At 44.5% G+C, this 23,120-nt stretch overlaps 1 protein-coding gene across 4 annotated transcripts in view; it reads left to right on the top strand.

Annotated features, from left to right (window-relative positions):
* LOC126545222 (uncharacterized) overlaps positions 1 to 23,120 on the top strand; it is a 70,683-nt gene that overhangs the window by 35,809 nt on the left and 11,754 nt on the right. For 3 of the 4 annotated variants that reach the window (XM_050192984.3, XM_050192985.3, XM_055061482.2), the window contains 4 exons: positions 11,600 to 11,690; positions 12,070 to 12,120; positions 16,285 to 16,480; positions 17,822 to 18,030. In XM_050192984.3, the coding sequence (XP_050048941.1) occupies positions 11,600 to 11,690; positions 12,070 to 12,120; positions 16,285 to 16,480; positions 17,822 to 18,030 (547 nt within the window). Of the gene's footprint in view, positions 1 to 11,599; positions 11,691 to 12,069; positions 12,121 to 16,284; positions 16,481 to 17,821; positions 18,031 to 21,374; positions 21,428 to 23,120 lie in introns of all 4 variants that reach the window. The other variant, XM_055061483.2, reaches the window with a different exon arrangement.

Here is a 23,120-nt window from a genome sequence, read left to right on the forward strand (position 1 = left end):
TCCTCACGTTCCTGCTCTTCCTGTTATTCATGTTCCCACTCTTCTGCCTGACTTTTTGCAGTCTCCCTCTCTCTAATGATCTCCAGGCATTCCGTAAACTCATCCTCAGCCTCTAGAGCAAGAATAGGAAGAATAGACTCAATCAACTGTGGTTTTCAGAGTGTGTCAGTGACATCCAGGTGCAACTCATTCGCCAGCTCCAACAACTCCGGTTTACGCAATAACTTCAAAATCATGGCCGTTTTCAGTGCTGCTCTCTCTACTGTACATGACTATCTTGCCGCTGCCTAACTAGGTGACATCAATAGCTCAAATTACCTGTTCTGTTCTAACCCTTCAACAAAACCTGGCAAAACTCAGCAGAGAAAGTCCCACACTCATCACCTTGCAGCCAAGAATCCGGCGCAGACCATCACAATCGCTGTATTCAGTTGCGACTTGGTAGATGAGGCTCGTAGATCCATATCCCTCCGCTGCTTACCAGTTGTTATGGCTGCTACCAGTTTTTACGGCTGCCACCAGTTGTTACAGTTGTACGGGGGTGCCTCGTAATCAGAAAGTGGTTTTGGCACGTAAAACCCCATAATTTAATTTTTTTAAATTTTTTTAGTTGTTACGGGGACGGGGTTTCGGTGACCTTTAACAGCATCTACTTAGAGCTCAAACCATGTTGACCATCGGAGAGGGTTGGCAGGGAAGATGAGGTGATGTAAAAACAATAACAGAAGTTTAATACATTGTTATGGGTGAGTGGTGCGCTCTAAGACAAAAAGTACAGAAACGTTCTGCGTACGTGCTCCTGCACTCAAGAGCAGAGAAGATGTGTCTCCACGTGGTGGCCTGCTGGTTTTCTTAAACCCACCATCTGGGCAACCTCATTCTCTCATGCTCCCTGGTAGAGAGCCTTGTCAGCACATGTTGGGTCAACCCATACAGAGGAATACGGAGAGAAACCACTCCCTGGCGTAGAGGGAGTGAATGTAGGTCATGTCGGGTCAACCCACACAGAGTAATACAGAGAGAAACCACACCGTGGGGGTAGAGGGGGTGAACGTAGGACAAAGGAGAGCAGGATTTTCACTGGTGCATAATCCCGTCGCACACACCCGACGGACAAGTATTTTCACGTTGACGAGCATAGATTAGGCAGGTCGTGTCTCAGGCGTTTGGCATCCGTTCCATTCATTGCTGCACAAAGTGAACCATAACACCTACCAGTTTCAGGCTGCATGCCTTGGTCCATAAAAGTTGGCATATTCTAAATGTGATTCTCTACCTAGTGAAAGCTATTCATGGACAAGGATTTAAAATGTTTTTTTACAGTTAAGCTGTTAGTCTCTAGTTGGCCGGGATTTATCACGGTGGCGTCCTCATGGGGAAAAAAAAGCTTTGGCAATTAAAGCAAAAAGTACGTATATTTTTTGGTATCACGCATACTATAGCACAGCATTCGTTTCAATAAAGAACAAGCACGAAACATGCATCCAAACCACATAATTTATGGTTAGGCGCTCCTGCTAACAATGCAAACACATAGCGCTCCCCAGGTACATTTTCTAGTAAAGGTTGCTGTTGTGCAAGCTGCTGCGGCAGCGGCAGCTTGGGATATGGCGAATGACGTTGCTAGCCTTTCATATATCAAATAACCAGCCTAGCAGATGATTTCATTGTTGTTGTAGCACCACTATGGGTAGGCAACGTGTAGTTGGGACTCCCTCGGAGCACCATGAATACGAGCAGCAAAGGGAAAAGGAATGGCAATAGGACTAGCGGTAGCGGGCTGCCGCTGGTCACATTGCTGTGGAATTCCAACACTGGGAAAGTCCGCACGTCCACATTATCCTCTGGCTGAACAATGCGTCGGAGGAGGAATTGAGCAGTAAAACATTGACACACCCCTCGGCAGTTATAGTGGCAGTTTTTAACAGCTTCGCCAGACATCCACTTTCACAGGTCTCTCTCTCTCTCTCTCTTGCAGTGACGTTTATTTAGCTTTGTTCAATGCTGTGGTTTTCTTAAAGTTTATAGGATAAATAAGTTCTGTTTGCAAAAATGCTTTAAAGTGTTGAAAGATGGGGTGGTGCAAGATTATAAAGAATGCAGCAAAAAGGGAATTGTGACTGTGCTTGCACCGTTGTCGTATACCAGTGACATACTTGCTTTAAGCAAGTTTATTCAGTATAGTACCTGAAGCAGCTAAATTCGACAAGTTGCTTAAAAAGTCACTGCAGTCTAAAGATGCATTGCATGTCATTCTCTGCTCACCCGCCGTGGTTGCTCAGTGGCTATGGTGTTGGGCTGCTGAGCACAAGGTCGCGGGATCGAATCCCGGCCACGGCGGCCGCATTTCGATGGGGGTGAAATGCGAAAACACCCGTGTACTTAGATTTAGGTGCACATTAAAGAACCCCAGGTGGTCGAAATTTCCGGAGTCCTCCACTATGGTGTGCCTCATAATCACAAAGTGGTTTTGGCACGTAAAACCCCATAATTTAATTTTTAATTCTCTGCTGTTCCAAGCTTGGGGTTGCTTGTGTGATTGTCTAAGGTTAAACCATCGATAAGGGTGTGTGGATATTCTTGAATATTATATTTTTAGTATTCATATTCAATTTGAAAAATAGATATTCGAAAATGTTCGAATATTTGGCTGGATACGAATATTAGAGGCAAATCGAATATTGCTGCTGTGCGGGAGCAATATTGCTGGCTGTGCGGGAGCAAACACAGTTCTTAGCATTTGTTTCCATCTAATATAAGAATATTGGGTTGATTTCATGCTGCCAGTGAAATTTTGACAGCCACCAAACATCTAATCTATGCGGGAAAGCCAGCTTCTCTGTAGCTAGAGGTAGGGGTAGCTCGCAATTGGGGATACACCACTCCCAATTCTGAACCTATTGCTTGACAGCAAGATGAGTGACAACTGGTACAAGGTCAAATGCCTCCGAGTTTACGAGCATTTGATGCGGCATAATAACGCGCAGGCTGGTGTGGACGGTTAGTGGGAATTACTAAATTTTCCAAGTTAATATGAGCCAAATAGACGATCTTTTCATATAATGGCTTACTAGTCTAGTAGGTTTTTTAACCCTTTCGCTGTCGGACCTTTCTGGCCGTGATGCACCCCCAGTGTCGGCTTGGTTTCAGGGAACGAGCATAACAGGGAATGAACATAGCAATTTATTTTTGATTATGATTGGTATACAAATAACGTAGTCAATGCTATATGCACATTTCAGTGATCTGCAGCTGCTGTTAGTAAACATCATCATCATCATCAACCTGACTATAAAATCCGTTCAACATCTGAATCTGACGATGCGGAACCCTCTTCCTCGCATGCGACTCTGTCCGAGTCCGAGCTCGGCTCGTATTCTAAATCGGAATTGAGCCACCGCACCAATGAGCAGACGAAGGCCCCGCGCGCTCAGCCATCCGAAAGTAACCGCGCGCTGGAAGAATGCGCTTTCAGTCGCCCGCACAACGGAGAGAAATGGGACGTTGCGTGATCAAAAAGACAGAGGGAGATGGAAAAAGGCTAAACAAAGTTCGAAGGGCTTTACGTTTACTGCTGCAAGTCGGAAGCGAGGGTTCGGCGAGAGAGCGAAAGCAGCAATCGAGTCACTCTTCAGAGAGGCAACGGCACGTGCGCCTGAACTTGACGCGGCGTAGCAGACACACCAACAGAAGAAAAATAAAAACCTTCAAACCAGCGGAGATGGCAGAACAACCCTTGAACCCATAACCACACGCGCGCAACGCATGATGCAGCGAACGCGGAGCCACCGCGCCACTCAGCAAAGAGAAAGTGGGGAGTGGCAGTCGCACCGTACTCTTCAATACGTGGGTTAACACAGGTCGGGGAGAATATACGAACTTGTAGAAAGAGTCAACAGATGGCGTGGCCAATTCAGGAGCGCCAGCTTTGCGCTCAGGCGCGAAATTTTGAACGCACGATAGAGAACGTACCGGTACGTCAGTGACACTGTGGGGGGGAAGCGCGATGACGTACCGGTACGTCCGTGACAGCGAAAGGGTTAACATTACCAATGTAATAGCAATGTTCCAACATAAGTTAACCCAACATGCTAATACATGCATGTGCATGTATTATTGCATGTGCATGTATGCATCTGCATGTACATGCATGTGCATGTATTATACATGCATGTGCATGTAATACATGCACGTGCATGTAATACATGCATGTGCATGTATTATTTGACTTGATGATCGAAGCTGTCATTATCATCATCATCAGCCTATTTTATGCAGGACGAAGGCCTTTCCCTGTGATCTGCAATTACCCCTGTCCTGCGCCAACCGATTCCAACTAATGCCCACGAATTTCCTAATTTTGTCGCCCCACCTAGTCTTCTGCTGTCCTCGACCGCGCTTCCCTTCTCTTGGCACCCATTCATTAACCCTAATTGTCCACCGGTTATCTAACCTGCACATTACATGACCTGCCCAGCTCCATTTTTTTCTCTTAATGTCAATTAGAATATTGGCTATACCAGTTTGCATTCTGATCCAAACCGCTCTCTTTCTGTCTCTTAATGTTATGCCTAGCATTCCTTGTTCCATCGCTCTTTGTGCGGTCCTTGTTCTCAAGCTTCTTTGTCAGTCTCCAAGTTTCTGCCCCATATGTCAGCACCAGTAAAATGCAGTGATTGTACACCTTCCTTTTTAGTGATAATGGCAAGCTTCCACTCAGGAGCTGACAATGTCTGCCGTATGCATTCCAACCCATCTTTATTCTTCCGTGAATTTCCTTCTCATGGTCAGGGTTCCCTGTGATTAATTGACCTGGGTAAACATACTCCTTTGCAGACTCTAGAGGCTGACTGGCAATCCTGAACTCTTGTTCCCTTGCCCAGCTATTCATGATTATCTTTGTCTTCTGCATATTAATCTTCAACCTCACTCTTACCCTCTCTCTGTCAAGGTCCTCAATCATTTGTTGTAACTCGTCTGCATTGTTGCTGAATAGAATAATGTCATCAGCAAACCAAAGGTTGCTGAGATATTCACTATCGACCCTTACTCCTAAGCCTTCCCAGTTTAATAGCTGGAATACTTCTTCCAAGCATGCATTGAATAGCATTGGAGAGATAGTGTCTCCTTGTCTGACCCCTTCCTTTATAGGTATCTTCCTACTTGTGTAGAGTTAAGGTAGCTGTGGAATCTCTGTAGATATTTTCCAATATATTTACGTAAGCGGCCTGTACTCCTTGCAGGCATGCCCCCCCTCCCTGCCCATGCCACCACCCCTCACACACATTTCTAAAGCGTCGCCAAATCAATCTTGAGACTTGACAGTTGTTATACGGCAGTCAACATTTTCTTGCCTTTTTCACTCCTTTTGGATGGTGGTAGTTATCGGCGTCTCCTGGGGTGTGAAGGCCAGTTTCCGCATCGATTCGGTGCCCGAGTGATTAACTCGAGATGCGTTCAGTTGTCACCATCTATTCAACGGTTACACGCATCACTGTTGCTTGTTTAGTTCAACCTTGTTTGTTTAGACTGATCCAGGGACCAGGAAAGGGATTTGGTTCGTAGTCAGATAGTCTGTATGCTCGTGGAACGAGCTGCGGCCGGAGAAAACTCCAGTTGCATTTAACTTTTTCTTTTGCTTCATTGTTTCCTCGAGTGATGGCTCGCCGCAATGCAGGCAGATTCTCAGAACCACATGCCCGTGATATGGGTTAGATAAGGTGGAAAATAAAAGAATACGAAACAGCGTGCATCATCAAACCCTGCAATAACCGTTAAACCCATAAGCAATATGTCTGTCACCCATTACCTCATCTGGTTTTTCTCTTAATTGTACAGCACTTGTCGTGCAAAATTGGCAGTGAAAACAAAGAGTCCAAAGAGTTGAGAAATTAAGCGATCTACTAAGGGAGAGAGCAGAGGCAACAGCCAGACAGGAATGAAAAGCGAAAACTAACAAATTTTACCATTGTTTGTGAAAATATTTATGGATTAGCATCTTTTGATTTGAAAAGGAAACAGAAAAAACGCCGCCGGAAGTGGAGAATGATTCCGTGTGTTTCGCATGACGCTTCTACAGTTATCAGTAGAGCCGCCTGACGTAGCCACCTCTCTGCTGTGCTTGTGTGGGCGTTTTGCTAACTTTCACCGGTGGGCGCAGTACGTCTAGAACTGCAGCGTCCTCTGCTCTACGCTGTTCTACAGGACTGGCGGCCATGCATCATTATGTAATTTCCCAATAACAATACGAGTCGGTTTTGACACTTGGTAGAGCAGTAAACGAAGGGATCCAAAAGAACTGTGATTTTTCCGCAAATATATATTTCTCTATAATTCTTTCAGAGCTAATTCAAAAAACGCTACTCGAAATCTTTATTTTACACTTTTGCTTGTTTACTTGTTCTTGGCAGTGTTCGTCCTGTGCTTCTTTCCTGCACAAGTCCAATTGATGTGGGTCCTTGTTTTCCAAGTAAAGGAGAGGTGTATCTCACAGGTGTACTTATGAGATACACCTTATTTCAGTTCCCTTTTACGGGTTTACACGTCTTTATGATGAACGGTGGGCATTAGTCACATTTGTACTCCCCCCTCATTTTCATAGAAAAGTTACTTTGGGTACGCCCCCTCCGATAAAAAATTCTGGGTACGTGCCTGACTTCTTGATTACCTAATGCCTCTATGACTGCTTGTACCTCTACTGAATCAAATGCCTTTTCGTATCTATGAAAGCTCTATAGAGAGGCTGATTGTACTCTACGGATTTCTCGATTACCTGATTGATGACATGGATGTGATTCATTGTAGAGTATCTCTCCCTGAAACCTGCCTGTTTTCTTGGCTGACTAAAGTCCAGTGTTGCCCTTATTCTATTGCAGATTATCTTGGTGAATATTTTATATAATACTGGAAGTAAGCTAATGGGCCTATAAATTTTCCATTCTTTAACGTCTCCCCTCCCCCCTTTTTTTTGTTAGTATTACGTTGGCATTCTACTAGTTCTCTGGGACCCTCGAAGTCGATGGACAGTTCCTATAAAGGGCCGCTGGTTTTTCAAGGATTATGTCTCCTCCATATTTGATTAAATCGACTGTTATTCCAGCTTCTCCTGCCGCTCTTCCTCGTTTCATGTCTTGCAAGGCCCTTCTGACCTCATCGCTAGTTATAGGAGGAGTTTCTGTATCCTGTTCATTACTGCTTCGAATGGAGGTATCGTGGCTCCTCTGGGTACTGTACTGGTCAGTATAGAATTCTTCTGCTGCTTTTATTATACCTTTGAGATTGCTGATGATATTACCCTGCTTATCTTCAGTGCATACATCTTGGTTTGTCCTATGCAAAGTTTCCTTCTCGCTGATTTCAGGCTGCATCCATTTTTTATGGCTTCCTCAGTCTTTCTCATGTTATAATTTCGAATATCTCTTATTTTCGCCTTGTTGATCGGCTTTGACGGTTCCACAAATTGTATTACTATTTTATCTCTTGAGTTGGACACTTTCGTTCTTTGTTGCTTCTTTATTAGGTCCATTGTTACTTCGGAGAGCTTGCCTACTGGTTGCCTTCGTGCTTTGCCTCCCACTTCAATTGCTAGCCTAGTTACGGTTTCAATCATTACCTGTATGCCATCTTCATCTCTCTGTTCTAAGGCTGCATATTTGTTTACAAGTGCCAACCTGAATTGGTCGGCTTTTACCCTTACTGCGTCTAGGTTGGCCTGTTTCTTCTTGACCAATTTTACTCTTTCTCTCTTCAAATTGAGGTGAATCTGAGGCCTCACTAACCTATGATCACTGCACTTTACCCTACCTAACACTTCTACATCCTGCACAATGCTGAGATCGGCAGAAATAATGAAATCAATTTCATTTCTTGTTTCATCATTAGGGCTTTTCCAGGTCCACTTTTTGTTGCTATGCTTCCTGAAGAAGGTGTTAATTATTCGCAGCTTATTCCTTTCTGCGAATTCTGCCAGTATCTCTCTAGTGTTCCTAGAATCGACGCCGTAGTTGCCAATTGTTTGTTCACCAGTCTGCATTTTCCCCACTTTTGCATTGAAGTCACCCATTACTACAGTATACTGAGTTTGCACTTTTCTCATCGCTAATTCAGCATCTTCATAAAACTTGGAAAGCATATTTAGCGCCAGCAAACAAGGACAGAAGGGAGACGACACCACAATGCGCTAACTTGAGTTTCAGGAAACACACCTATTTAACCCATGCACAGTAGCGCCACCTCATCCAAACCTTAACCATCCAAAAAGGCTGTCTCCTTAACTAACAAGTCGACCGAAGCGGCACTAACACATGTACAGTGAAACCTCGTTAAACCGTAGTCGGCCGGAGCTCGGAAAAAGTACGTACTAAACGGTAGTACTGTTTAACCGAAATAGCACGAGATCGCCCACTTACCTGTCGAAAACGGAACTCAGAGAGAGTGCGATGAAAGGGGAAAAAATATGCAGTATTTATTCACTTCGCGCGACATAAGTGTTATTTTCGTTTGATGCCGCGGCGGCCTAGCACGACGACAGCAGCCTCAAACTTACTCAAGCTGCGTGCCAGCTTCTCAGCCAGCCCCCCTCCTCTCGGCAAACACTCGCACGACAGATTCTTCGTTGGCGTTACGTATTCCCCATGCACGCGCGCACTAGTGCTGCATAAGTCCCGGGGCACCTTTTTCATTGCCGGGTGCCGGAGTTCGGAAAACTTTTCGTTTGGAATGGTTCTCGTCACGACGATTGCATTCATGAGGCTGACGTAACGCGCAGCTTCTGCCACTGTCGGGCCTGAATCGCCCGTGCTGTCGCTTTCTGTGTCGTCCTCATCACTGTCGCTAGTCGACACTTCGGCAACAGAGGCAATGATGGCGAAAAGTCGAACCTCGTAGCCGACATCTCTTCGCGGTCGCAGCAGCGCTGCCGAGCAACTTCGCATTCCAAATGCCACACACTGTAGTCAACAGCAGATCCATGTCGCGGGCCAGCGCAAGACTTCTTCGTGTTACGTTCGATAGCACGGACGATGTCTAATTTTTCTTCTATGCTGAGCACCCGGCGTCTTTTTTATCCGAGCTTCGGCATGACGCGAGTCCTCGCTTGCACGACGCCACAACTAATACATTATTCTAGTACACCATAGCCACAACGCTCTCTGGCACGGCTATGGTGGCCTTCTAGCCACCATAGCACGGCGTCGAAATGATGTTGATGTTGATGTTGATGCGGCTTCATGTGCAAACGCACAGGACGCTTGGAGGCCGTTGTACCGATCTCTGAGGCTTGTTGTTCTGCCGGACTGCCCGGTGGAGACGACGCACCGCCGTGGTTGCGCGACGAAAAGTGGAAACGCTACGTTTTAACCGATGCGTACGCAATAAGCTGGTACGGTTTATGCGGATACAAAATACATTATGTTCAATGGCCGCTGAGTCGGGGAATTGACTTTACTACTTTTAAACCGAAACTACTGTTTAAGCAGGTACGGTTTAACGAGGTTTTACTGTATCACTATTCCGACAGACAGCCTGAGCCTCAATAATCTCTCGCACATCTTTATCTTTGTGCTTCTCAAGAGTCCGGCAGGATCCATACACCGGCGCACAGCCGCATTCCTGACAGTGAGTTGACAGAGGACCATATTGCTTATTTTTCACGTTTGGGCTATGTTCCCGTAGTCGATCATTAAGACACCTTCCTGTCTGTCCGATGTATTTTTTCCCACAGGACAGCGGGAGCTCATAACTAACAGCTTCTACGCATCCCACTGGTGCTGTACGATGATTTGTAGAGCATCCGACAGCTGGCTTACGGTACGGGTCCATTAATCGACATATTTTTGCCAGCTTTTCTGGTTCTGAAAAGACCACTTTTGTGTCCACCTGGCTAGCCATTTTCTTATAACTATAGTCTTAAGAAAATGAAGAATTTTAGAGAATTTTAGTCCATATTAAAGCTTGGGTGCTGATATTGGTCGACACAATCTTGTTCTCGGGCAGAAACTAGTGGAAAATAATGAATTTCCTGCATTTTTTGCAAAATACCGTGTCTAGCGGCCATGCCGTGAACTAGAGGAAGTGATGTTTTTGTGATGGTGCCAGCCATCGCTCACATGTCTCCAACCGCATGGACTGCGCTAGACGGTAGCAAACCATGTCTCAATGGTGCAGTTTCTCTCAGCCGCATACTTGTTTTTGCAAGTGGAGCTTGTGCCCAAGTCTTCAAGATCGCTGTTTTGTGTTGTGTGCTGCTTTGTAATGTGATCAGTGAAGCACCTGGCAAAATGCAGGAAATGTCTCTACGCCACTTCGTGCAAGGGTGTGGGAGAGGTATCATCGGGCGAGACAAGCCGTTTTATACCTTTCCGGCAGAGTCGAAGCTTTAGAGGATATGGATTCGTGCTGCATGCTCATTTCAGCCATCATGGGTACCATCAAAACATGACTTTCTGTGCCCCGGACACTTCGAGGACAGTGACTATCAGACAAGCCCTGCTTTTCTGCAGAGCTGCGGGCATGTCAGTGAAATTGCAGCACCTAAAGCCTGTTGCTGTCCCTTCCATTTTCTCCAGAAAGCAGAAAGAAGAAAGGAACGAAGCAAGCGCAGGGGCATTCGAGAAGAGAAGATGTAAAGAGTTATGCTGTTTAGTTCTTTATTGCACAGTGGAAAAATGAAGACAAGATTGGCGGGCAATAAGCAAAGGCATCGTGCGATCTTCGTACTGCTGCTCTCTCGAGCGGCGTTTGGTGTGGCATTGTAGTACCAGGGTCCTTCAATACTTTTCATCTGGTCCCGAAACTTCCGCGCAGCGCTATGGGAGAGCTTCATATAACACCCGCAGTGAATGAACCACAGCGCAGGCGCAAATAGGCAGACTGGAGCAGATGCTGAACGGACGCCACAGGCGTTCTATGTGTACGCTCGCTATTGTGCAACGGTTGACTGCCTGTATCGGCATGTGAATATTGTTGACACAACGTGCAAATTGCCGCCCTGTTTGTGTATAGTGTTCAGAAACTTCAGTGCGAACATTTTCAAAACAACTACAATGCCTTGTTTCATTTCCAGTTGCAGCTGCGTTCAAAACTGCGGCTTAATTCATTATTCAAATTGTACACTTTGACTACTCCATCGTTAGAAACAGACTACATAGCAAGTTCATGTGGCATTTTGATGGAATTGTGCCACTCGTGCAGTTGCATTTGCTCTCGCATTGCATGGCTGCGCGCTCATGAAACACTGTGAGGTGGACCTCGGTCAAGTGCCGGCTGCCTACCCCTGTTGCTGCTGCTGCAAGCCGGCACACACGACGTGACAATCGTCGGCGCGCAGCCCCGCACTTACCACTGTGCAGCCGCCGTGCACTCATAATCGTCCAAAAATACAACCATCCATTACAAAATATGTGAAATAAACACTGCATATCGGAACAGTAATGCCTTCCCAGTCGGAATTTTGATGCTTCCCTCATTTTTTCATATTTTTGTTCAGTATCCCTTTAACCATTACTGTTTGTTATCTGTAAGCCGTCTCAAATGTTGAAAGCTGTCCCTAATGCTGGAAAGGAAACTGAAGTTGCACACATGCTTCCTTTTTCTTTGCCAGGTGAAGGATACGAAATGTGCAATCTGGGGCGCCACAAGGAAGCCATTGAGCTATTCACTCAGGCCATAAAGTTGTATGCACAAGAGCACAGGTTGGTGATTTGACTTGAATTTTGTGACTGTGTGAATTTCATGAAGAAAATAAGCCAGTCTTATGCACGATTTTTTGTAAATGAAAGTTCTGTAATGCTGTAGATGTTTTTGATGCATGTTTCACTAATTTAATAGTTTTTAACATTTCCAATATTTTAGTTTGCATTGACCCATTCCACATTTGGACACTTCAGACAGCTCCAATACTCTGAAATGCATTATGTACGAAGCTACCAATGTGGCACCATATACATGGTGTTACCAGATAAGCTATTAAACACTTCACTTTTTTTTTTCTTTGATTAAGACAGAAGTGGGATTTACTGCGCATTCATTGCATGAAGTATTTACTCTTTATTTTTTCAAATTTTATTTCAGTTATTTTGGGAACCGGTCATACTGCTACAGCATTTTAGGAAAGTATGACAAGTAAGTACTCTGATTTACCTATGTGGCAGTGCTAAGGTGACTAGATTTATAAAGCTAGAAGTAAAATCAGGCACCATTGTAATTTAGCATTAAGTGACTAAGCTTAGCTTAATCCTGTAATTTTTATTTGATCAGTTGTATTTACTTTGCTTATAAATATATTGTGAAGCTTTGTTACAATTCAAAACCAGAATAGGGTGGTCTGAGGTTATGTTCAAGTTTTTCAGAAATCCTGTATATTTGTCTGACTAACTTAATGGTTCTCCGGTACCTTTTTCTGGTCGTGAAACTTTCTCATTGCACTGTGAGTGTGCGCTTCATATACTGCTTGAGGTGACCGTACTGTAATGCTGGTATCAACAGAATGGTTGTAGTAAGGTTAGTTGGTTTTCTATGACAGCATTACATTGCGCTAAAATGAGTACCAGGAACAGACACAAGAGTTGCATACTGAATGCAAAGTATGCAAACTTCCAACTGAGCTTTTCTGATGTATGTGCAAAAATATGTGTACAATTCTGTTCAGAGGACTTGGGTCCCGCTCACATCAGGTAAGGTGACCCCATATAGTCAATATTAATCTGGAACCTCCCTCCATTACGGTGTCTCACAGACCCTGTGTTGCTTTGGCATGTTAAACTAACTTAGATGTTTATGATCGCTTGCTGAAACGATTGGTCAGATCTTATTTGCTAACACAAAATATGTTTCTAGCCCTTTTAAGAGAATGGAGCAATAGTAAGTATTTTGTTCCACTTGGTGGATGTCAAACTCGGCTTTTTGTGTTTGAGGCGTGCACACAATTGAGTGAGCAGAATATGAAACTGAATGTTTTGATGGGTAGGTGGTAGAGACAGGTATGCAAAAAGGCATAGACATATGCTCACTTGTAGCTGATTCAGACTCTGTTTCTCAAGTCATTTTGACAGGCTTCTAGACGAAGGGAGAGGAATAAGTTATGTTGACTCGCATTTGGGGTGCGATCATGTACGCGTTCCAAAATAGAATGGAGGGGGTCCGTTCCACCGAGCCGCAAACAATTGGTCAATTTGAACTGTGACGAACGCCATGACGTCAATTGTGACGTGATATCTGCTGTGAATCATTCCATATCGTCTGCTATCGGACGAACGCAACGCAATGGACCGCCTATTTCGTGACGTAAAGAACGGACCACCTCCGTTCGATTTTGGAACGCGTACAAGATCGCACCCTTGTTCTCAATTTGGTGGTCAAGCATTCTCTTATTTTTTCTTTTTTTCCAATTGTCGAAACAGTTCAGGAGATTATAATTAGTAGGGGTGCGTGAATACCCAATACTAGATTTAGAATCTAATATCGAATCAAGAAAAAGCCAAATATTGAGCAAAACAAATATTAAAAGAAAAATTGAATGCTTACAAATTTTGGGCAAGAAAACATGGTGCTGCACATGCACGGGGGCCACTCTCCTTGGTGATGTAGTGGGTTTGGTGTTGCATTTCTAAGCCCGAGGTCGTGGCATCAAATCTCGGCCATGGTGGCTGCATTTCAATGGGGGTGAAATGCAAAAAAACCTGTAGTATCCATGCATTAGGTGCATAATAAAGAGCCCCAAGTCATCAGAATTAATCAGTCCCCCACTACGGTGTGCCTCATAATCATATTGTGGTTTTGGCACATGAAACCCCTCAATGTAATTTAACATGCTTGGGAGCCTCCTAGCATTGCACAACAATGGAGCAAGCTAACGGTAACTTGGGTACATAGAAATCAAAATATATAGTATGGTCTACTCTTATTAAAGGTAACTCCAAATTAGTATGCCAGCACTGATTAAAGCTCAGTTCTAGTATATGAATGCCTGGAAAATAATTTATCAATAATATACCTGTTGAATAGAATGAAGGGCTTTTTCCCTGTGAAGCTGACTAAGGTAGTGAACTTATGTTGTACTGAATGCCAATGAGATTCTCAGTTTTATTTGATTTGATTTGATGTGATTTGAACCTCAAGGGTAAAAAAAAACACACTAGCACTCTTAACACTTGCCCTCGAATCAATCCAAAACCGTGCAACTAGATTCATTTTATCAAATTACTCGCGTCAGTCCAGCATTACAGCAATGAAAAATACCCTAAACTTACCTGATCTTTCATCCCGTAGAAAATGCGCTCGCCTTTCGCTATTTCATAAAATTTTCCACTTTAACCCTGTATTAAAAGAGCAGCTTCTCACACAGCCGTCATATGTTTCATCTCGATCAGACCCTTGCTTTAAAGTAGGTGTGCCATCATGTAAGACTAATCTTTACAGTGATTCTTTCATTCCTCGAATGAGCACGGAATGGAACCATCTTCCCACTGCCATCGCCACCATCACAGACACTAGTACTACCTTCAAGGACGCCATTCAACATGCCTTTGCTTAAATCCAATGTTCTTTGCACAAGTTGTTTGTCATGTTTATCCCACTCCTTTCTGTAGTGCCTCCGGGCCCTGAAAGTAAATAAATAAATAAATAAATAAATAAAAGGGTCCCCAGACCGGACTTTACATGAGGGGTGGGCGCATAAATGGCTGTTTTTTATGGCAATCTTTTATTGTGTAGAAAGTTTTGCTTTCCAGTTTTCATCTATAATACAGAAGGGCTTCCCATATTTACTGCAGACAGGTTATCGTAAGGCCATTCTGCGTGACAGACAAAAGTGCCAACCATGCATCATGTGGCTTGACTACCATTCTGCACGTAGCCATCGTTGGCACTGTGCAGGTCGACTGTGGTTCGCACCCACAGTAAAGAGCAGGCATCATTTCATTGCTACGCCTCACCCTCTCCCCGGTTTATCCGCCGTTCATACAAATGTATGCAGTTGGGTGGTCAACGCACTATAGTCACATAACACTTTCGCACCCACTGTGTAAATCCAAGGCTAGTCTTGTGAGGGATTGCCCAAAACTAGAAAAAGAGATCGATTTGTGTCTATGAATGGCATCAGGAACTAGAGGCCGCCGTATAGTGTGTTGCAAAGGTGGAGGCCGTGAGCAACTTTGTTGCAGTCCTGTACACCTTCCAGAGTATCATGTGACTGCTGAGAATAGATATACATCGATTCTGTGCCAAACCGTAATTTTAGTCACTGATGCCTGACAAAGCAGCACTAATTAAACTTGATAGCCTTGGCAGTATGGCTATGATGAAAATTCGTTGCTGGCTGATGTGGTAATGGGCTGCAAGCCATCGCAGAATGCTTGCAACAAATATTCCGAACTCACGCATATGCTGTAGATTGCCAGTTGTTGAAGTGTTGAAGTGCCAGTGTTGAAGCCCCATATCCAGCACAATCTGTGTGCCTTATGGCGGCTCATCGGCCCAATCTTCACGCTTTCCAAAATACACGCTGCTTTTGTTGCCGTTCCCTCTGTGCGCATTGCATTATCATTTCAGTCAGTCTTGTCGCCCTGGGGGGAACATTGTACCAACCAATGCAGCCCCGGCTGATGTGACGTCGTTCCGTGAATTATGGCGTTTGGTTGCTATGTGTGTGATCTCCACATCGGGTCAACGTTGGGGAGCATGTGCAGTAGGGCAGAAGCGCTCACAAAGACAAAGTCCGTGACTGCGTCAGCAGCGTGATTGTACGGCATCAAGCATGAGGGGTTTTGCAGCACACGCAAGATGTGGCACTATGCCGAGTCTCTACATCGAATATGTCATATTTGGGCAATCGAATAGTGGATATTTTCAATTCGTGAATCGAATTATTTGAATTTTCACTATTTGATTAGACTTGGTGATATTTGAGTATTCGCACACCCCTACTAATTAGGGATACCCTTATTCTTTGTGAAGACAGGAAACTGTTTCACTTGCAAGATTGTTCACCGAACTGCATTCTTGAAATAATGAAACGCTATTGAAAATGCATTTCTTCTTGTAACGGAATTATTCATGATGTTGTTGCTGCAGTGATATTATCGTGCTGTTTTATCCCTTGGGAAAGAGCACTGTTTTTGTCAAAATTGCTATTTGTGAACTTTGATGCAGACAAATTTCTTGGGTTCTTTGTCGTAACCTGCTGCTGGAGTATTTACAGGTGGTCGCCAAGGGAATTTTGGGGCATGCTCTTTCACCAATGAGCTGTGTCTAATTTTTCCCGTTCAAAATTGTGTCTGGGGCATGCAGGGCCCTGAAGGATGCTGAGAAGGCGATCAGCCTGCAGCCCCAGCTAGCTAAGGGCTACTTCCGTCGTGCCAAGGCACAGCTTGGCCTGCAGAAGTACAGCGAAGCTGCAGAATCATTCAAGAGGGTGCTTGAAATTGACCCATCCTGCCAGGAGGCCCATATTGAGTTGCGCAGTGTGCACGTCTTTGAGATCATGGTAAGGCACGCCTTCATATCTGCATCTACAGTTTACTTCTTTTAATTCGACCTTTACAGGACCAAAGGAATCGATCCAGAAGGTCAAAGTAAGAGGAGAGTAAACATCCAAACACTGCTGCTTCATTTGGTGGTATAGTATTTACTAGGGGTGTGTGAATACCGAATAGTAGATTTCAAATCGAATATCATATTGAATTAAGAAAAAAAAAAGAAAGCCATATATTGAATTTAATATAGAATATCAGAAAATTCAATGCAAACATTTGTGCTTTCAAATTTCATGCAAGAACACAGTGCTACACATGCTCAGGAGGCTAATCACATTGCTTTACCAGGTCTGGCCATTTTGAGCTGACAAGCACAGTACACCGTGTCTGCTAAGTATTACATCCCTACGTGTCACGGAAATGGCTTAAATTTCAAGCCAAATGCTGTTTGCCTTTCTTCTCATGGGTGCTGTGTTGCCAACCAGAGAGTCAACGTCAATCGCACGTGTGCACCCGCTGTGGTTGCTTAGTGGTTATGGGGTTGGGCTGCTGAGCACAAGGTTGCGGGATTGAATTGCGACCATGACGGCCAGATTTCGATGAAGGCGAAATGCGAAAACACCTGTGTACTTAGATTTAGATGCACATTAAAGAACCCAAGGTGGTCCACATTTCCGGAGTCCCCCACTATGGCGTGCCTCATAATCAAATTATTGTTTTGGCTCGTTAAACTCCGTAATAAATTTTTTTATTTAATTGCACAAGTGCGCCTACGTAGGTGGCAGTGCTGTGACGTCACTCACAGTGACATGTGAATTTGAGAATTATTCAAGGCAACATCAGTTATTTGTTTATAACTGCGCTCCCATTCCCCCCGACCATGCTGCCTTCCCACTTTCCATCCTTGTGCACGATTCATCTCACCGTCGCACACATTCACCCGCACCTGCAGTATATACGGCGCGTGGGGACGATGTTATCACCCTTGGACTTTATACGGCACATAGTGGCAACCACGACGGCGGAAATGTGCCTGGAGTGTCCATATCATTGTTTGCGCGTAACCCGCATTCCCGAAGTGGAATGTCACAAATTTTTTAATCGCCTACCAAATGAGCAGGTGAGTCTTATACACGTGTGCGACTTATATATGCTTTTTTTTTTGTATAAACTGCTGTGTTGAGGGGGAGCGACTTCTACACCGGAAAATACGGTACTTAGGTGTTAATGCACAAGTGCGAGACATTCAGGTGCGCTGGCCCATTTTTTCTTATAAAAAGGGGATGCTACTCTGTGCGTTCCATTTTCTGTGTGCATGTATAGCAAAAGAATCCTGTGATCTTTTTTTCCAGAGCATGGGTTTCACAGAGGAGCAGGCTGAGTGGTCCTTGACTCATGGAAACGAAGATGTCCAAACAGCCATCAATATACTTTGTGGGCCAGATGCAGTTGTGCCTGATGTTAAGATGAACCCTTGTAACATGGATGGCTTTCGCTCTCTCTGGGTTGGCAACATCAAACCTGAAGTCACTGAGAAGATGCTCATTGACCTGTTCCGGCGGTACAGTCTTCCTTTTTTGGTTCCCTTTCCCTACGTCCTGACCTTCGTAAAGGCACCTCAGATTTCACTTTATTCTATACCTTGCTATCTAGCTTTTTTCTGGGGCAGAGCGTGAAAAAAAATTATACTGCTAACGTATCGGGTAAAGCTATTCACTTGCACTAGCCCTGCAGTGAACTCTACTGCGGGTGTGACGTTTTGGGTGAGCCATGTGTTCTGCAACAGTGTCTTCAAAGTCAACACATTTGTGCTATAAAGAATGGCTCTGGATGCAGGAAATGAAAATTTGTTAGCAATATTCTGTAAAGACTGTTTGAAATGTTAAAAAGATCAGGAAGCACTGATGTCTCAGTGCATTGTCATTCATAAAACTTACTTAAGAGTACTTTCTCATTGGTGAGTGTTTGAGCACCTGCCACTCATCAGAGGTATAATAAGACAACTGCCATGGCAATAAGAAATCATGTACAGTAAAACCTCGTTTAACCGTACCCGCTAAAACAGTAGTTTCGTTTTAAAAGTAGTAAAGTCAAATCCCCGACTCAGCGGCCATTGAACATAATGTGTTTTGTATCCGCAGAAACCGTACCAGCTTATTGCGTACGTATCGGTTAACACGTAGTGTTTCCACTTTTCGTCGCGCAAACACAGTGGTGCGTTGTCTCCATCGGGCGGCCCGGCAGACCAACAAGCCTCAGAGATCGGAACAAGGGCCTCCAAGCGCTCTGTGCATTCGCACGTGAAGCCACATCAACATCATTTCGGCGGCGTGACAGATAGCGTTGTGGCGTCGCGCTAGTGAGGACTCGTGTCGTCCCGAAGCTGGGATAAAAAAGACGCCGGATGCTCAGCATAGAAGAAAAATTAGACATCGTTCATGCTATCCAACGTCACACGAAGAAGTCAGCGCTGGCACGCGACAGGGATCTGCTGTTGACTACGGTGTGTGGCATTTGGAATGCGAAGAAGTTGCTTGGCAGCGCTGCTGCAACCACGAAGAGATGTCGGCTACGAGGTTCGACTTTTCGCCATCGTTGCCTCTGTTGTTACCGAAGTGTCGGAAACCGACAGCACCAGCGATCCAGGCCCGACAGTGGCAGAAGCTGCGCGTTACGTCAACCTCATGAATGCAATCGTCGCAACGAGAACAGCACCCCGCAATGAAAAAGGCGCCCCGCGACTTCTGCAATGCTACCGCGCGGGCACAAAGAACGCCAACAAGAAATCTGCCATGCGAGTGTTTGCCAAGAAGAGGGGGGCTGGCTGAATAGCTGCCTCGCAGCTTCGGTAAGTTTGAGGCCACTGTCGTCGCTGCTAGGCCGCCGCGGCAACAAACGAAAATAACACTTGTGTCGCGCGAAGTGAATAAATACTGCATGTTTTTTTTTTTTTTTCCTTTCATCGCACTCTCTTTCAGTTCCATTTTTGACAGATAATTGGTCGATCTCATGCTATTTCGGGCAAACAGTGCTACCGTTTAGTACGTACTTTTTCCAAGCTCTGGCCAATTACGGTTTAACAAGGTTTCACTGTATAGAAATTGCTTATTTGGTGAAAGCTGGCTCAGAATTCTATAAAGGAGATTCCTTTCTCTGCCACCAAGCTATCCTACTTTCACATGTACACGAAGTTTCAGATGGTCCATCAAAGTGAGAGGTGTTGGAATGATCTTGCCAAGACTAGAAACCGTACATGAGGTTCATAATGCAAATAAGGGGTAAGGCATGCAGACACGGACACAAGAGAAGTGGACAATACGAACGCTGACTATCAACTGAAGGAAGCACTGAGGTAAAAAAAGAAAGAAGAAACAAAACTCATCTGCGCAGGCTCTGGAATGGTAGCACCATGTGTCAATCGGGTACATGTGCCGGTCTACGTGAGAGGTACCTGTTTGGAATTTGATCTCTTCCTTATGTAAGGTAATTGAAGGCCGACTCACGCACGCACTTCCACCATTATTGATATGCCATGCCTCGACCATAAGACACATATCTTCATTCCTGTGCCTGTACAGTATTGCGCATTCATCTAACTCAGGCGTGCAGTTACAATCTTGGCTGTCTTGGCAATATAAGAAAAGATTAGAAGGCGATCCACCGGTTAACGACCTTTCATGTTCCATTAGCCTCTGATTGATACACCGCCCCGTTTGCCCTGCGTAGAAATGACCACAGCTAAAGTATATCCCATACCCAAACAACAGTCAGTAAAATTGTTGTTCTTGATGTGCTTCATTGGACAAATATCTGTTCTTTTTTTTTTTCCTTTCGCCTTCGCCTGCTCCTTTTTTCTCCGCACAGCAGCGCATATCTTACCTAGCCTATTGGGAGCAGTAAAAACAACATTAACACCATATCTATTTGCAACTTTTTTAAGCCTGTGCAATTCTGAATGAATGTAAGAAATAGCCACTACTCTTTTCTTGCTATCACTGCTTTCTGTAATCACGTCCGTCTACCTCGAAATCGACTTTTTTAGGCGTTCAGCCACAGTGGCCACTGCTACGCTAGGATAACCTGCTTCTAATAGGCGCCGGACCTGTGCATTAAAACTGGCGCTCATATTGTGCATGCATGATCTGGTGAGAGAAGACTTAAGGCACGACATGGCAATTCCGTTTTTTACTACTTTCGAATGCTTGAATTGAAAGTTTGACAATGGCTTCGAAGATCTAGGGGAGTACTGCCAACACATGTGATTTTGTTCGAAGATCAAGAAAATGTCTAGAAACTGTATTACGCATCTCTGAGGAAATTCCTTGGTAAACTCTAATCCTCGTCCGTTAAGTTTAAATTGTTCACTTACTGAGGTAGCAGCGGAATCAAAATTCGTCCCTATTGCAGAAAATCAGGTAATCATCAACGTAACAAAATACCTTGATAACACATTCACCCAAGGCCTTCACTAAGCAGCTGGCAATCTTGCTCAGGTAAATATCACTAAGAATAGGGGCAACCTTTGAACCAATACAAATTCCTGATTTCTGCAGAAACACGCCATCTCTCAACCAAACCTGCCTCAACTTTAAGTACATTGAAAGAATTTCTAGAAAAGCACCCTGGAAACACTGCATCTGTCTATAAAAGCCGACTCTTGCACTTGTTCTTTAATGCACTAATTTACAAAGTTTTAACAACCCGTCATGCGGCAAGGAGTAATACAAGTCTTCGATATCCATACTAAAAGCTGTGCAATCACCAGGATTTTTCTCTGTCAAAAACTGAACAAATGCCAGAGAATTACGTAAGCCAAAGGAGTCTGAAAAAAAACTAGTGAAGCTAAGCAATTCTGTAGGTAACTAGCCACACAAACCTGCCATGTCTCTTTGTCTGACACTATAGCACGAAAAGGAATCTCTTGCTTCTTGGTCTTCGCCGAGAAAAACAGTTCTAAGGTGAGCGATTTTGCTTTCTTGACATTAGAGACAATCCTATCTAGATTGTCTTGACAGGAGGTCAACCGCACGTTGTTTAACTGCAGAAGGCTTGAGTTTTACTGGCTGAAAATTCTTTTCTGTAGCTGATATCGCTTTAATAAAAACATGCAATCTGGCATAATTACGAAAAAAGCTTCCTTGTCTGATATTACTGGTCTAAGTTTATGCTTGTCTAAATTTATGAAGAATGTAATGCTACTAGTATTTTTTAAATGTGGTCAATGTAAGTGTCATTCTAATAAATTGTACTTCACTTTTTGTAATGTGGGAAGAAAGTGGCTAGAAATAGAGTAAAATAGGATTTTAGAAAGGCGGGCTAGTTGGTATTTTATTACTGTAAAAAACTTGTATTGCAGGCAAGACAAGAGACGAAGAAAGTGACACAACAATGAGTGCTTGTGTTGTGTGTCACTTTCTTCATTTCTCATCTAGCCTGCACTCTAACTTTCTTAAAGCAAAATAATTAAAATTTGAAGGCAGCATTTAAAAATCTGCTTGCATCATGCCACTTGTCAAGCATGTATCTTTCTACTGGAAAAAAAAAAAAACATATATACACTCTACTTGCTCTGGGTGCTGCGATATCTAAGCAGGCAGATTGCAAGAGAGTAAAATAAAAATTATTCCGAGAAAATCACAAAAGCAACACAAGAAGGACATGGGTTATGGACAGATAGACAGATAGACAAAGAACTTTAATTACAAGGTCCTGAGAAGCTTTGCCCAAGGACAGAGCTGCGGGCCACTCCCACGTGGGGACTGGTAGGCCGAGCCTAACCGCCGCATCGTGGGCTCTCTGGACAGCCCAAGTTTGACGTCAAAGTTCTGAGCTCTGGATGGCAGAACTCCATTCTTCTTCTGTGATGCGATTGGGTCCCTGTAATGAGGGACGTCACCAGAGCATGTGTGAGAGATTGCTAACAGCCCAAAGTCGGGGCAAGTAGAGCTAAAAGCCTCTGGAGTGATCGTGTGGAAAAGGGCCAGGTTTGGATAACACTTAGTCTGAAGCATGCGTAAAGTGGACGCCAGAGGTCTAGCCAGTTTGCTGTGAGGGGGAGGATAAGTCCTCCTGCCCAGGCAATAGTGCGTAGTAATTTCGCTGAAAGTAGTGAGAGTGTCCTGAAACTCGAGAACCCCGGAGTCTGAGCTCGATCCTGCTCCCGCGCGGTGGGTTAGTGCGCACGCTTGGGAGTGGCCGATGTCATTGAGATTGGGAAACGAGTCAAGCTGGGGTTCGAGGTGAGCCGGAAACCACGTGATGGTGTGCGGAGAGATGACCTTGTTCTTGAGAATCTTGTGAGCCTCCTCAGCGATGGATCCTGAAGCGAAAGCCCTGACCGTCGATCTCGAATCAGTGAAGATTTGTGATCTGCTGTTGTCTAGAAGTGCTATAGCAACTGCGACCTGCTCCGCTCTGGTTGGTGGTGAGCACTTCAGGGAAGCCGCATTCGCTATCTGTCCGTTGTGGTCAACGAGGGCAATGGCGAAGTTAGACGACTGTCCATATTGGGCTGCGTCGACAAAATATGCCGAGTAGGGATCGTCCTTGGTACGCTTGAGGAGGGCGAGGGCTCTTTCCCTGCGTCTGCCTACGTTGTGTTGAGGATTAACATTACGGGGAAACGGTGCAACTCGTATGTTGTTCCTTTGA

This window comes from Dermacentor andersoni, chromosome 1 (assembly GCF_023375885.2).
Source record: "Dermacentor andersoni chromosome 1, qqDerAnde1_hic_scaffold, whole genome shotgun sequence".
In the NCBI taxonomy this organism is placed as follows: Eukaryota; Metazoa; Arthropoda; class Arachnida; order Ixodida; family Ixodidae; genus Dermacentor; species Dermacentor andersoni.